This window comes from Thermobia domestica, chromosome 16 (assembly GCF_964235325.1).
Source record: "Thermobia domestica chromosome 16, izTheDome1.hap1.1, whole genome shotgun sequence".
NCBI classification, from domain to species: domain Eukaryota; kingdom Metazoa; phylum Arthropoda; class Insecta; order Zygentoma; family Lepismatidae; genus Thermobia; species Thermobia domestica.
This window is the reverse complement of record NC_137469.1, coordinates 125,590,094-125,605,993: the sequence shown is the minus strand read 5'-3', so window position 1 is coordinate 125,605,993 and position 15,900 is coordinate 125,590,094. Positions and strand designations below refer to the sequence as shown.

The 15,900-nt window shown below is 35.8% G+C and overlaps 1 protein-coding gene across 2 annotated transcripts in view; it reads right to left on the bottom strand.

The window, feature by feature from the left end:
* Window positions 1-15,900, bottom strand: part of LOC145673395 (uncharacterized) — a 476,309-nt gene that overhangs the window by 103,656 nt on the left and 356,753 nt on the right. For both annotated transcript variants that reach the window (XM_081743054.1, XM_081743055.1), the window contains exons 15-16: window positions 10,505-10,645; window positions 2,142-2,279 (exon numbers count right to left, since the gene is read on the bottom strand). In XM_081743054.1, coding sequence (XP_081599180.1) covers window positions 2,142-2,279; window positions 10,505-10,645 — 279 coding nt within the window. The remainder of the gene's footprint in view (window positions 1-2,141; window positions 2,280-10,504; window positions 10,646-15,900) is intronic.

Here is a 15,900-nt window from a genome sequence, read left to right as displayed (position 1 = left end):
TTGAACGAAGCAGTAACTTGAGCAAATAATATTTGAAATCTTGCGTTTACGTAGCTTCAGCTTTGAATGGATTCAATATATTTGTTATTTTACGTCAGTGTTCTATTTTATAAAGGTAACCAAGAAATTCTATCGCTTTTTCAACCACAACCTACGAATATCGATATGCCACCTAAGACCTACTTTGAAGAACAAAAATAGTCCTCATCAATATCGACAACGTTCTGCCAAAGTTCTGGAAGCCCATCGATACACAGCGGTAGAAATTAGTGGGTCGTGAAGTGAAGAAGGAATCAATTGCATTTTTCACCTCTACTTGGGATTTAAACTGGCATCCTCTAAGGTGATTCTCCAAGGAATGAAACAGGTGATAATCGGACGTTGCAATGTCTTGGGAGTATGGAGGATGCAATAGTGTTTCCCATCCAAGGCATAGAATGGTTTCCCGGGTCATCGTAGAAACGTGGGGCTTAGTGTTGTCTTGTAACAGGGGAACCCTTTGCGATTCATAAGTGCTGGCTCCAGAGTTTTGAGTTTTTCTTGAATATGGCTCAACTGCTGACAGTACACACTTGCATTGATGCTCTGATCATCTGGCACAAGTCCCCAATACACAATGATGCTCCGAGCAGTCTACCAAACACACAGAAGGCCTTCTTCTGGTGTAGTGCTGGTTTCGGCTGTTTTGCAACTGGTTCATTGAATGTAAACCAATGATGACGGCACCGAGGAACTTCATACAGGACTCACTTCTCATCACATATCAACACCCTGTACAGAAATGGCTCCTTCCTCACGCGAGAGAGCCAAGAAACACAGGTTGCCTTCTGGACCGGAGTCAAATCATGTGGGGCCCATCGATCTAACTTGTAGTGCTTCTCAAGTTGATGGAGGCGCTGTCGAATGGTTTCTCCACTCACATTAAATAGTAGTCCCATTTCCTTACATGTTTGGCCACTGGTCGCCTCAATTGCTGCTTGAAAATCTTCATTTTGTACATGTGTTTGTCTTCCGGCAAGTTGTGCGTCTTCGAATGTTTTGTGATTGTCCTTAAACATGTTAGCCCACCGCTGCACGTTCACGTAGTCAGACACCCTCACCAAAGGCTGGTATCTTGTGCACCGCTGTAGCGGCGTTTGACCCCAGTTTGAACTCGTACAACATACACGCCCTTATGACGCTCTATGGAGGTCCCACATACACTCTGTCCTTATGCAAGGTCACTGTGTAACTGAACTGCTATAACAGGTAGTATGTTGGATACATCCGCACCAACAACTGACCTTTGCCTTATCTCCATTTGCGTTCAACTCACGGTGTGAGAGCCAATGGAAGAGATACCTTCATAAAAAACGACATTACTTCCTTGGTTAGCTTTATGCAAGGTTAGTACAATAAATCACAATTGAGTAACACTTTGCTATTATTTTAATGGTGCGTGTTCGGCTTGAGCACCAATTGTATCTAAATCAATGACTTATAGCTTAGTACAGGATTAGAATTATAATAAAAGCTTACTTTAAATTGAAGTTGGACATTCTCACGTATCTGAAGCAATACTACTAATTATTTAACTACTGAACTATCACACTTATTTTGTTCTAAAACATTAGCATGACCGATCAAAACTCTATATAATGGGATAATCTGTTTTTGGTCGAATACGGCGAACTGTGGGAAATTTATAAGAATGTTAAATGCATTTTCCACTATGAAACATACCTGGTGAAGCATCATACTACATATGAAAGTATGTGTAATATTTCTCAGCACTGATTTCTATAAATTATAATTGAAGGTATCTTGAAGTAATTAAGTAGCGTATTACATAAGCACATGAGACCAAATTTTACTTGCACATCTGGTATTAAGCAGTAAAACTCTAAATCAAAACAGTAGCTGTTTTAGATCAAAACTGTGACCAAGTAACTTTTAAAATGTTAGGAAGTGATCTGCATTCAAGGCATAGTATTAATAACATTGTTTATAGTACACTTTAACTGATACGTATATAACGAAGAGTATGCATAATAAACAATGTGTAATATGTGTTTACCTAAACACTTCAATGATGTATTTATAAATGTTCACAGGTACATTAACATTAGAGAATTATTGAATGAGAAAAGTGGTCTACTTACTTTCATAACAAAATGGCGGATGATATCCATCTGTACAGCCATCAAAGCAAAATCCACTAAATCTATCACAAGTCGAATTGTTAGCGCAATTATGACATTTTTGCGAACAATCAGCTCCATATCTTCCTTCAGGGCATTCTAAAATAAAGGAAATAATAGGTAATAATAAACATTTGATTGAAACAAGGTGCGGAAATATATTACGAAAAGCAATAGTAAGATACAAAATACATAATGAAGCATTTATAACTTTTTACCAGTCTCATAGAAGGCATAATGGTGCAGTACTAAAATATCTATAGACTTAAATCATTACATTCTATTTACATGAAGTTAATTGATATGACTCAAGAATTTGGACAAACATGTTAATGTTAGAATAAACCATTCATATGTAAATCATTTTACGCATTTTTCCGTTTAAGAACAACCAATATATCAGACAGGAAATTAGATACTTTTAGGTTCATAAATAACTCGTGAAAATCCTTACAAAGATAGAAAGTTATACACAAATTTTGTGATGAAAAAGTACTTTAAAAGCGTATATACACCGGTGTTAAAAGCCAAACAATATATTATGTAGACGTAATAAAAGACTGAAAGAGCAGCAACGTATATATACGATTTTAATTATATTGAAATGTGTACAAAATTAGTTAAATTCTAAATATTAACCTGTACTATTTTATTCATAAATACTGGAGGTATTAATGTGATTCTTACATACCAAAGTATGCATTCAATAATCAAACAGACCACTTTATTGTCAGGCTAACTGGAATAACAAGTTTCAACCTGCAACATCTAAAGTACAATGGAGTTATTATCGGACGATTTGGTTCCAATGAATAGGAAATATGAAATTTAATTGGATAAAGATGACGTACAATAGAGTATCGATGAGTAAGCATACCTCTATTTTACGTCGTAGTCTTCACCCAATAACTTTAGAGGTTTCGCACACAGATGTATCAATCTAATACCAAACGTTGAAAATGTCGATAAAAGTTTATATTGTAACGTATTAAAAGATACGTACTCGAAATTGATCTCGAGAAATGTATCATGATTAGTGATATATGGCGTAAAATGACACACTGTGTACATTAAAATTCTGTAAACATTTATCTCAATATCTCAATGTAAAGTAAATGATTTAACCGGCTAACTCAGAAATTTCTTAGTGTAAAGTATACTTACACGCGTATTTGACATTGTAACTAATGTGTATTTTTAACCCTTAACAGGAAATATGTGTCTGTCAGACACGTATGGTTTTTCTTTGTATTAAATTGGCAACACTGATTCACTCAATATATCGGTTTTCTCAGTACCTTCCTATTATTTAACATTACAAATATGTTTTTTTTTAAAAAAGATATCGCTTTATACATGTCCGTGTCCCACAGACACATTTCCTGTAAGCGAAGAAAATAGCGTTTCCTGTTAAGGGTTAAAATAATAAACCATTCAATCTTGATTATATTTTAACTACTAAGAGAAATATTTCTGAATGTAAGAGAATTAAAATAGAAATATTCAAATCCTATTAGTAGTACATTCTAGTTAATGCTCATCTAAGGTATACTTCTGGTCACAAAAGCCAAGACTGCCTTCCGGAGACAAAGTTTTAAAAAATAGCACTGGATACCTACGAATTAACTCAGGACTCATACAATTTATCTACATTATGTTACAAATCGTGTTTGAAATTGTACAATAGTAAATCTCATATTTATACTTTTTATATTGCAGCCTATACGAGAGATCAGAAAATTAGCTACAATACAGAAAATTACTATAATTGTGAATCCCCAAATTTGATATTTGATTTATATTTTGAAACAAGGCGAAGAAGACAAAAACAAACGCTTTCTCTATCATGATTTATATCTCTATTTCAACAAAAATAACAGTTGTAATTATCTTCTAAACGTTGTCGTCTAACACGTTTCATGAAAGAAAATTGTAATAGAATGTACTTCCATCAAAATTAATGTTAACAATATCAAAATGTATAGTAGGTGCGTTGCTTTTAACATATAGTCATTGTTGTATTATTATAAAAATAACTGACAAGAATTTTAGGATTGATCAAAAAAATGGACAAAAACTGCGATCTTGGCCGAGAATGAGATTTTGGATCAGGGGCCACAAGATGTTTGAAGGGCCCCTAAATCGAATTTTCTTATTTTCTACGGACTAAGAACATCATACTGACAAGTAAACCTTACGTTTGGGTGAATCGAGTTGCTTACTGAGACACATATGAGAAAGTAGTACTAAATGTGGTCACTATTTCAGTGAAGTTGTAGGTGCGAAGCTCCAGGGGTTTATGAGATACAGCTACCAGAACATCACATGGAAGTATAGAATAGTCTTCATACAGTTGAAGGTAAAAGCTCTGTAAGACCTCTTGTAACGACGAAAGGTGAATAACAAATATATGGGTACATATTAGGACTAGAGGGAAGTCATATAGTAACGGTATACCTGACGGCGGCCATCTTGAAATCCGCCATTTTGAATTAAGGTTAAGTTTTTAAAATAGGAATAGGGTCATGTGATACATGATTTAAGGCGCAAATTTAATCAGAAGAACAATGGTGACGTTAATTTTTTATTTACGCACAATTGGCAAAAAGTTACAGGGAAATTTAATATTGTTGCAGCATATGTATTAGTCCTTTATCCCACCTTGTAAATTTTGTCTTAATGATAATAATTAAATAAAAAGCAGGTGAATAAATATTAGATCTATGGTAAGAGTTGCCTTGATGGCGGCCATGTTCAAATCCGCCATTTTGAATCGGACAAAAGTTTTAAACAAAACGCATAACAGTGACAACTTATTAATAGCAAAATTTTACCATAAATCCAAAGGTATAACCATTTTTTCTTTACCATTAACCAGCATTTGTTACGCCACCGTTGTATTTCTGAATAACTTCTAGCCCAAGTCATCTATTGAATTACTCTATTCCCATTTAATTTTGTGCTGGTTAATGATAAAGCAAAAATGGTTATACCGTTGTATTTATGGTAAACTTTGCTATTAATAAGTTGTCACTGTCATGCGTTTTGTTTAAAACTTTTGTCCGATTCAAAATGGCGGATTTGAACATGGCCGCCATCAAGGCAACTCTTATCATAGACCTAATATTTATCCACCTGCTTTTTATTTAATTATTATCATAAACACAAAATTTACAAGGTGGGGTAAAGGACTAATACATATGCTGCAACAATATTTAATTTCTCTGTAACTCTTTACCAATTGCGCGTAAATAAAAATTAACGTCACCATTGTTCTTCTGATTAAATTTGCGCCTTAAATCATGTATCACATGACCCTATTCCTATTTTAAAAACTTAACCTTAATTCAAAATGGCGGATTTCAAGATGGTCGCCGTCAGGTATACCATTACTATATGACTTCCCCCTAGTCCTAATATGTACCCATATATTTGTTATTCACCTTTCGTCGTTACAAGAGGTCTTACAGAGCTTTTACCTCCAACTGTATGAAGACTATTCTGTACTTCCATGTGATGTTCTGGTAGCTGTATCTCCTAAACCCCTGGAGCTTCGCACCTACAACTTCACTGAAATAGTGACCACATTTAGTACTACTTTCTCGTATGTGTCTCAGTCAGCAACTCGATTCACCCAAACGTAAGGTTTACTTGTGAGTTAAGTGATAGTTTGGGATTGGCTACACTATATGTAATTCTCCAGAGGCGTATAAGAAAGTTTTTGATTAAAATATATTGGATATTTTAATGCAAAAACTACAGAAGAACTTCAATGATTATATCCATCTGTGTTACGTGTAATTTTAATGGTTTCGCTGTCAAAACGAGTGTCTGCACGATACGATAAATAATATTGTTAGAATTGAAGTTTAGTATACCAAGATGTAGATTAAAATTTTAATTCCTGATATACGTTATATATATGCTGCCTCGGATACAACGGTTTTCTTAAGACGAAATATTATTTTATCAGCAAAACATATAACATTTATTTTATTTTTGTGACATTGTACTGTATTACTGTAAGGAATGTTTGCCATTTCAAACTCGAAGTAAATATATATTCGAATTAATCACTGTTGTGAAGATATCTTTAAAATAGTAAAATATATTTAATATTATTTTTTTATTTATTTGTTTCCTTGATTTTGAAATATGGAGCCAAGACTGATTTAAATTGCTATTTAAATACAGTAGTGTACTGCTCCCAAGTTCATATCGTTTCAGAAGAACTCTTTTTAAAAGTCAATCTTTATCCTAAGTTTTCATCTTACGCAAATAAACCTTACACATATTAAAACAATAGTATCTCGACTGAAAGGAAGAGTTAAATATGCAATACAATAGCCTAGAATTATGTGACTCAATTTTCTTGAAATTGATTGTTATTTATTAAATTTTTGCGAAAATTTATGGGGTAAATTTATAGTAATATTTTATCTGCTACAAAGATACGTTTGGGGCTGAGGTAATAAAAGATAAGATTATAAGATGTGAAGAACACTTACGCCAGCCTTAGGAAGCTAGGAGGTCCGGGTCTACCGATATTTACTGGGGTCTCCGTATTAGTATTAAAATCCTACTTGATCCATTGTTAGACGATATAATAGAAAGGAACCCTTTCTTTAAAGGTCTCCGAAAGTTATACGGAAATCAACGTCGCTGGTGAGGCATTTTCGTTAGTAAGCACAATCTGTACAGTATAAGCGTTTAGGCACAACGGATCGATCCTCACAGGTTCAACTGCACTGCAATATCTTTGCATTTAGAATTTAAGTTAGTTTGGGTGATAAATTAAGAACAAAACAATTACAGTCATTCAATATTTTCTCTATATTCAAAGAGATAACGAAACATGCAAAAAAAGACAAACCTAGGGCAATTCATAAATGGTGTAATCACTAAACTAATATCTCCGTAATTATAGATGCTTTCGAGTTTGGACTAGAATCCCTTTGTGACTTTAAAAAAAAAACAGTATATATAAAAAGATAACGCGTATCGGAATACGTAATATACAGTTCGAATGCAAAAGTATTTAAAACTGTGTCGCAAGCTTCCTTCTTCTCACATACTTCTATTCCACACCATAAAAAATGAAACATTGTTTAGAAACTTTAACAGATTTTGTGGAGAAATAAGAGAAAAAGTGATTTTACAAAATATTCTTCGCGTACACGAAAAGCGTTAATTGTTACCTCATCGCTCCAGTACGTCTTATTTGAAAACCAAAGTTAAGATATTTTGCAACACATCTGAGACATTGGGAAACACAGTATGATGACTATATTTTGGTCTGTGTAGTATGTTTAGAAATTCAGTGTCAAGATTCTAGAAATGTGGTTTATATCGAATGAAAGAAAATACTTTTTTTAAACACAGGTCTAGAACAGGTACATAATTTGAGGATCACAAGGGTGATTCGCTTCCCCTCTTGAATATGTAATACATATGGTTTTTTTTATTAAAATACAATAATTACTAATGTTCTAATAAAAAGAACCAGAAGTCTTATTTGGTAGCGTATTCTGCCTCCCTCTGGCAAAACCTGAAATGACGTTACTGGAGGAGAAAACGTCTTGTTTTAGAGTTATAAACTGCCGAAAATATGAAATATTAAGATTTAATAAAACATACTGCGGGACTTGATAGCTATGAGGCCGATTCCAAGATGTTTAAGGTATTAAAAGTTTGGGTTAGTTTAATTTAGTTTAGCTACAGCTTCATTTACAATGATATAAGTAATCGTAGCGGGGCTAATGGAATTACGCCCATAACTTTATTTTGGTCTAACGATAAGATCGTATAAGTATACAGATGGTGATATGCGTTATGCAGAGGTGTTCAAACTCTCGTGCTCGGTTGGGGGCCGCGGTGGCTCAGTGGTAGAGCGTTCACCTCTAGTGCTTGGGGTCTCGGGTTCGATCCCAGCCCCCACCACGTGAACTTTGTGGTGGACAAACATCGTGTGCGTGGGTTTTCTCGGGGTTCTCCCGTTTCCTCCCACTTTCTTCATTCCACCATTTCATTCATTACTCATCATCACCGTCTCCTTTAGCCTAACCGGCATAACCGTGGGACGTGAAACTCAAAGATTTCATTTTTTTTTTCTCGTGCTCGGTTGACTCGAACTCAAGCATTGAGTGCGCAATCACATTTGAATATAAAAACACCACTTCGACTCCACTTGTCTCAACAAAACTAGGCGGTTTAGCGGTAAAGTGAGCAACTGTTGTGCATGGGGCTCCTAATTCGATACCAGGTCATGCGGTTCTTAGTTCTCTTTTCAACATTTACATTTATATGTCATTGAAATTTATAAATTTTACATTTTTTAAAAATCTAGTCCTCTTTATAATAGCCGTGACTTCCATAACCATAAAAGTCCATCTGAAAAGATATTGAAAAAAATAATAAAAACTGAATATGTCTTGGAAATTTGCACTTGGAAATCAGATTGTTTCAGAACTTATTTACACTTTACTGAATAAGAAGTGTCATTAAGTATTAAAATAATGAGTATTGCAAGTCATTTGTCTATAATAAAATAATAAAAATACTGGACTTGTATTATTATGAAACTCACTGTTACATTGGTCTTAGATAGTGTAACTCTGATTTTGAAAAGGAATATACTAATGTTTAAACAATAATGTCTGGAAAATAAACAATAGTCACTGTGCATAAACCAGTCTCTATTTTCATAATAGTGTAATATAACAAACGAACACATGTAGTTTACTCATATCTTTCCTTCACTTAATCAGAATCCCATACTTCACTTCCTGATTCCTCAGCAGTGGGAGTCTGATCTTTATCATACTGGTCTAGAAGTTTCTGAAAGTAAGGTTGCTCTGCAGGTTAGATCAAGGACAAGTAGTTTTCAATATGACTGGCTTTAACAGTTTACAATGGAATTTCACTCTATATGCTCTCTTCAAGCTTAACACATCAACTGTTCCTTATCCGGTCATTACGAATGTTTGTTTAACAAAGCCTCTTGATGTCTTACTTGCAGGTATGGTTTTTGATCTGTATACAGTTATACAATTACTCCATGCAGCGACAGTGGAACGTTGTGTTGTTATGATTAACAATCTCGCTAAATTCTTGTCGGCTGTTTTCTTTTCAGAAGAACACAGGTTCATGGACATATGTGCTAAAGACACTCAACATGTCAGTAAAATGCAGAAGATAAGATAACCTGTGTTGTTTTGAATTGCCAATCTATAGGGTTAAGTTAGAAGATTACAACGATATTTATAACTCATATAGTGTCACAAAATGAACTTGTGCTGTAATGGAACGCCTGGCTTTAATTTCTATGATATTTTAATTTCCCATTTTGTATTCATAAAATGGGCAACCTGGGGAAACGGTTGAACTGTTTTTAATGATCTTTTATTCATAGTTAACACTTAGATAAAGCTGAGATTTTATCATTTCACTTCTATTGAAATTCATATGGTAAAGAAATCTTTAAGTTTTACGTCACACGTTTTGCCAGAAATGAAGGAATGGTAGAATGAAGAAAGTGGAAGAAAACGGAAGAATCCCGAGAAAACCCACGCACACGTTATTTGTCCATCACAAAGTTCACTTTGCGCGAGCTCGGAGTGTTGAAGTCTGTCTAAACTGAAAATCAATTATATCAATTCAAAGTTCTTTCTCTTTGGATCAAAATTACTGAATGTTTGAAGAGTATGCAATATAGTCAATGCATAAAAGCAAATTACATTTCTTATAGAGATTGGTGATAAATTCCTTCCTTTCTAGGGGTTACTTCATTTTCTTTCATAATAAAAGATAGAAGAGAAAGGAGGGAAGAAAAATATAATATATGAGCGGAAGAGTTTGTTACCTCTTCCTCTCCGAATTAAGTAGTTTAATAATTACATAAATAAATGAATAGACTTTGAATACTGGTAGATTTTCCTACACTATTTTATAGTATGTTCCTAAAACTCGAACCTTGGGAGCGCTTTAAGCATCCAGCACACTTGATGAGAACTAAGACAAACATTATATTATAGTAGTTGTGTAATAGTCAGAAACGACACTGAATTGATAATCTCTATCCATTTTATTGAATACTTAAATGTTTTAGTGTCTCTCAACCAGACATATCTTTTCTTAAAGGACATAAGCAATTTACTGTTATTGTTCATATGAATATATCCTTGCCAATACAAAGCATACAGGCTTTCATAATTATTGTTTCTAGTTCAGAGTTGCTCCAAAAAATGTAAGTAATATTTATAAAAATAGAAGTGATCTGTAAGTTTTTTATATATACTTTGTTAGTTGTACCCCAAGAATCTTACCTTGATTACACAATTTTCCTTGTATACCAGGACCACATTTACATCCTAACTCGGGCTTGCACAAAAGCATTCCTTTGCAGCCATATTCCATAACAGAACATAATCCTGCACAGTCTTCTCCGTATCGGTTCTCACCACAAGCTGAGAAAGAAAAGTGTTATTTATTAAAATAACTTACGATAAGATATACTAAAAAAGAGGATGTAGGATACTCAGGTACTAATTGAGATGACTGTATTGTAGCGACATGTGTTATTTGAATACAAATTTGTCATACTTACTATTCCAAAACTCAATGCAATATATGTTCTCTTCTTTTGAAGTATTAAATCACTCTCAGGGGAAGGTGATAGTATTCCTGGACTAATATTTGTATTCGTAAATACTACAGGGTGAATCAAAAGTCCTTGGACACCTGCATAAGTTTGAAAATCGACGGGAAAAGTAAAAAGTGATGATAGGAACAGAGGTTTGATGAGAGGCCGCAACTTTTGGAATGTATGTTATTCGTGGCCGCCATCTTGAAATCCGCCATTTTGGATTCAAGTCATTTTTTTAAATGGGAAGGGGGTGTATGATACATCAAATAACACTAGCTTGAGCTCAGGAATATAGTGGTGTAATTGTTTTTTCTATCTTGTACAGTTTAGAAGTTATAAATGTTTAAAGGTGGGAAATTACTTTGATACTGACCCAGATCTCTCTTTGTTCCAGGTGATCTAAAATGGGTCTGACACGTGAACAGAAGATCGAAATCATCCTTATATCAGGGGAATGCAGCTACCTAACAATAGCAGCTGACTACAACAGACGGCTATCAGACAGAGAACCGGTATCGCACAGCACGGTGGCTCACGTGACCATCAAATTCCGGGAGATGGGCTCTGTTCAAGATAAGGCACGTAGTGGGCGACCAAAGACTGTCACCAATGAGGAAACTGCAACGGCGGTTGTTGCGTCGTTTGTGAAAAGTCCTAAACGAAGTACCCGTCGTGTGTCCCTAGCATGTGCAATAAGCCAATCCTCCGTTGTCCGGATATTGCATGCCAATCAGTGGCATACTTACAAGCTGCCATGCAACATAAACTGAACGAGGAATACCCTGATCGCCGGTTGGAGTTCTGCATGTTGGCTACTGAACAACACAAACTGGATCCTGCGTTTGCCTAGGGCATACTGTTCAGCGACGAGGCGTATTTCACTTTGAACGGGGAGGATAATCGGCATAATCGTCAATACTGGTGTGACGCAAATCCGAACTGGGTTGACCCGAGTCGAGAACATAGTCCAGCGAAGGTGATGTTCTGGTGTGGCATATGGAACACCCGCATCATTGGGCCATTTTTCATTTACAACACCTTGACTGCACCACATTATCTGATGCTGGCCCAGGACCTTGTGTTCCCTGCTACACTGAACGCTGACGGCATATTCCCATCTTATTTTCAGCACGATGGAGCCCCTCCACACTATGGATGTTCGTGAATGGTTGGATGAACAACTGCCAGGGAAGTAGATTGGTCGCCGTGGTCCTGTAGAGTAACCGCCCAGATTCCCTGACTTAACGCCTGTTGATTTTTATCTATGGGGACATCTTAAGCAGATAGTGTATGCTGAGACAATCCGTGAGTTGGGAAACCTGGAGGAATGCATCCAATAAGCCTGTGACCAAATTTCAGGAGACATTCTCCTCCGTGTGCAGTCAGAGTGGTTGCGGCGACTACAGTTGTGCATTGCACGGGATGGACAACACGTAGAGCATGTGTTGTAGCATTCAGTATCAAGGTAATTTCCCACCTTTGAACATTAATAACTTCTAAACTGTACAAGATAGAAAAAAGTTACACCACTAAATTCCAGAGCTTAAGCTAGTGTTATTTGATGTGTCATAGACCCTCTTCCCATTTTAAAAAAATTGACTTGAATCCAAAATGGCGGATTTCAAGATTGCGGTCATGAATGACATACACTCCAAAAGTTACGGCCCCTCATCAAATCTCTGTTCCCATAATCACTTTTAACTTTTCCCGTCGATTTTCAAACTTATGCAGGTGTCCAAGGACTTTTAACTCAACCTACTATATTTTTCACTTCATAATGCTCGATAAATATAACATAATTAGCAATAGTGACAAAAGAAAACAGTCTTAGTTGTTTACTCATAATCGCAATGAGTTTAACATGCAATAAAACACCAATTAAATAGATAAACTAACAAATTCCAGAGTTCTGAGGAGTTACGCGAAAGTTTTGGTAGTATGTATGGAACGAGTGAAAGTGATTTAAAGTCTGTTTCAGGCAACCTGGTAGGAAACTCCTCTTCCTCCCACTACTTACACCACAGAAGGGGAAAGACAGTCATTGACCTTCACAGGGACGGAAGTTTTTCTAATAAACAGAATCGTGTAAACTCTAAATTCGCGTATTGGTAACAAATGAGTCAATGCAGGTAGATTAATGACGGGAAATGATATAACTACTTATACACTACTGCAAAACATTTTATTGTCTTAACAAATATCAAAAACATTAGAATGAATAAGAGCTCAATTCGTCCATTATTTTGTATGAACGTGGAAGTTGATCCCTAACACGAATACAAGAACAAAACTGCGAGATTTCGAAAATAAAATGTTGATAAAAATATTAAAGCGAAATAGGCAATCAGTCAGGTGAATTAAAACGCTATACAAGTCAGCGAGTATTATAGAAATAGTAAGGTTAATACGTATAAGATAAGTATGACATGGGAAATACGCACTAAGTCACAAAGTCCTATTCAAAAAGTCTAAGGAGGGCAGCGGTGTCTCAGTGGTAGAGCGTTCACATCTGGTACATGGGATTCCTGGTTCGGTCCCACCTACCGCCATGTCAACTTTGTGGTGGACAAACACGTTGTGCGTGGGTTTTCCGGGGTTCTTCCGTTTCCTCCCGCTTTCTTCATTTCACCATTTCATTCATTTCTCATCATCACTATCTTGTTTAGCCTAGCCAGCATAATTATGGGACGTAAAACTCAAAGATTTCATTTTTCAAGAAGCCTAGGAAAAAGAGACTATTAGGTGGGCAAAGAGAAGGCTTCCGGACAATGTAAAGCAGGATCTTTAAAGGATGATTGATAACAAACATGGTACATTGACTTTTTACAGGTTAAAATCTAATGGAAAAGTTTGCTTCTGCTGCAATGAGCTTTTGAGCTTTTTCAGCCAAAGAGTTCATTATTTTGTATAATTGAACGAACTCGTATTTCTCGTTAGTCTTTCTTTCTTATACACTAATGAACTCTTGTGTTATAACTTGTTATAACATTAGACTACACTGCAGGCCATAACCATCTCTTTCAAGTTAATTACTGCAAATGATTATTTCTATTAAAGGAGACCGACAATCTTTCTAATACAATAAAAAACTAATTTTTCCCATTTTCTGCAAGAGAGGCTCAGCAAACAAACATCATTATTGGAACACTATTATCAGTATATATATATATATATATAGTTATTTTCCTTCTTGCTCTTTTTAAACATCTGTTTACAAGAGAGAAAACGAGACGTGTTTTGTTTTTTACCAATCGGGTTATCCTGTTATCATCTGAACGCTTTTATACTTTACCCTAGATATACTCCATAGCTCTGTTTGCGGAGGCTGATATTGCAAGACGGAACACCAACACTCACGTTTTTCACACTTGTACTTAAGCATGGTGTGGGGGAAAACTTCTTCTTTTTCCTATCAGGCTATGTGGAACAGATTATAGAATATTCATGGCATAATGAATGAGGCCCATGCTATGATACAGATAAACGTTTCTAAGTACAATATTCTACATCCCCTGTGAACTATACGCTAAGCGGTTTTGTTGACTTGATTTTATTTTATTCTCCTTTTCAGTAGCGAGGCTATATGAGACGTGGTCGTAAAGCTTAATGTGTGATTCGAAAAACATGAGCTCCCACCAGGAATTGAACCCAGATCTCACATGGCATAGGCGTGAATGATACCTGCTTATCCATGAGAAACATTATTAAAGGGCTTTATGTTAAATGGAGGAATTCGTCTTATGAGAGCACTCTTACAAAATGAACTTTAAAAAAATATGCGCGAAGCTTTTGGAAAGATTATCTACGTTTCTTTACAATATTTACATACGAGGCGTGTTTTTAAAGTAAGGTCCGTTTGAACATAAGTACACAACGAAAGGTTATTTCAAAAAAGTAAATGTATTTTCAGAAAGTACATACTTTACTCTATTTTTCGACATAGTTGCCAAGTTTGTTCAAACACTTATCATACCTCTCAACCGATTTCAAAATACCCTCTTCATAAAAACTTGCCGCCTGCTCCGATAACCAAAAGTTCACTGCCGTTTTCACATCGTCGTCATCATTGTAACGGTTGCCACTGAGGTGTTGTTTGAGGTGGAGGAACAGATGGTAATCGCTCGGTGGAAGATCAGGACCTGTTATTGTGAAGCACCTGTTCTCAAGAACCCTCGCTTCAATTGAAGCCACCGAATCGTTTGCAATCGAAGAAGGGCGACCAGAGCGGTCCTCATCATGGGCGTTGTCACGGCCAGTTTGGAATTCTCGTACCCACTCACGCACTTTGCTTGCACTCATAACAGTATCACCGTACACTTCGCAAATCTGTCGATGAATTTTTGTAGCAGACAGGTTTCTTGCTACCACTGAGCGAACCTCACATGCGGCGGGCGACTTGATAGTCTTAAACATTGTGAAAGCTCAGAACACAACCGTACATCTTAGCTACGGAGCTGAAACTGAGCACAGTTGTTCCCGAGGCATGCCGGTACACGACGCATACGCTCGTTGCGGTATGCGCGCGAACTACTAATGTCTACAATAAAACGGACCTTACTTAAAAAACACGCCTCGTAGAATATATATTTAGAAATTTACTGCAGGTTTGTTTTCTACAGCTCAAATTAAAATTCACATTACAACTTTAAGTAACGAAGTCTTTAATTATATGTTATCTAACTGGATTATATACCTATCTCATTTTTCTAGTCGTAAGTTACTTTCTGCACTGTAATAGTACAGGGTGTCTCAAAAGTCACAAAACACGATGTTTAAGACAGTATAACTAAATGCCTAAATGGAATGAGAAGGAATGCTCTTTGTAACAGAAAGTCCTATATATTGAGAACATTTTCAGGCACAAACATGTTTCTTGCCATGCATGATTTAATAACAAACATTAAAAATGTTGCCAGAGACGGAAAAAAACATTTTTGCAAATCGATTATACTGAATCACAGATGCCATACCCGTAAATTTTTTCAATATTTCTCAGTACTACCGAACAATCTGGATGCCCGTATATTGAATTTGACAGAAAAAGTACGTTGATGAAGTCTTACAAATATTGCACAC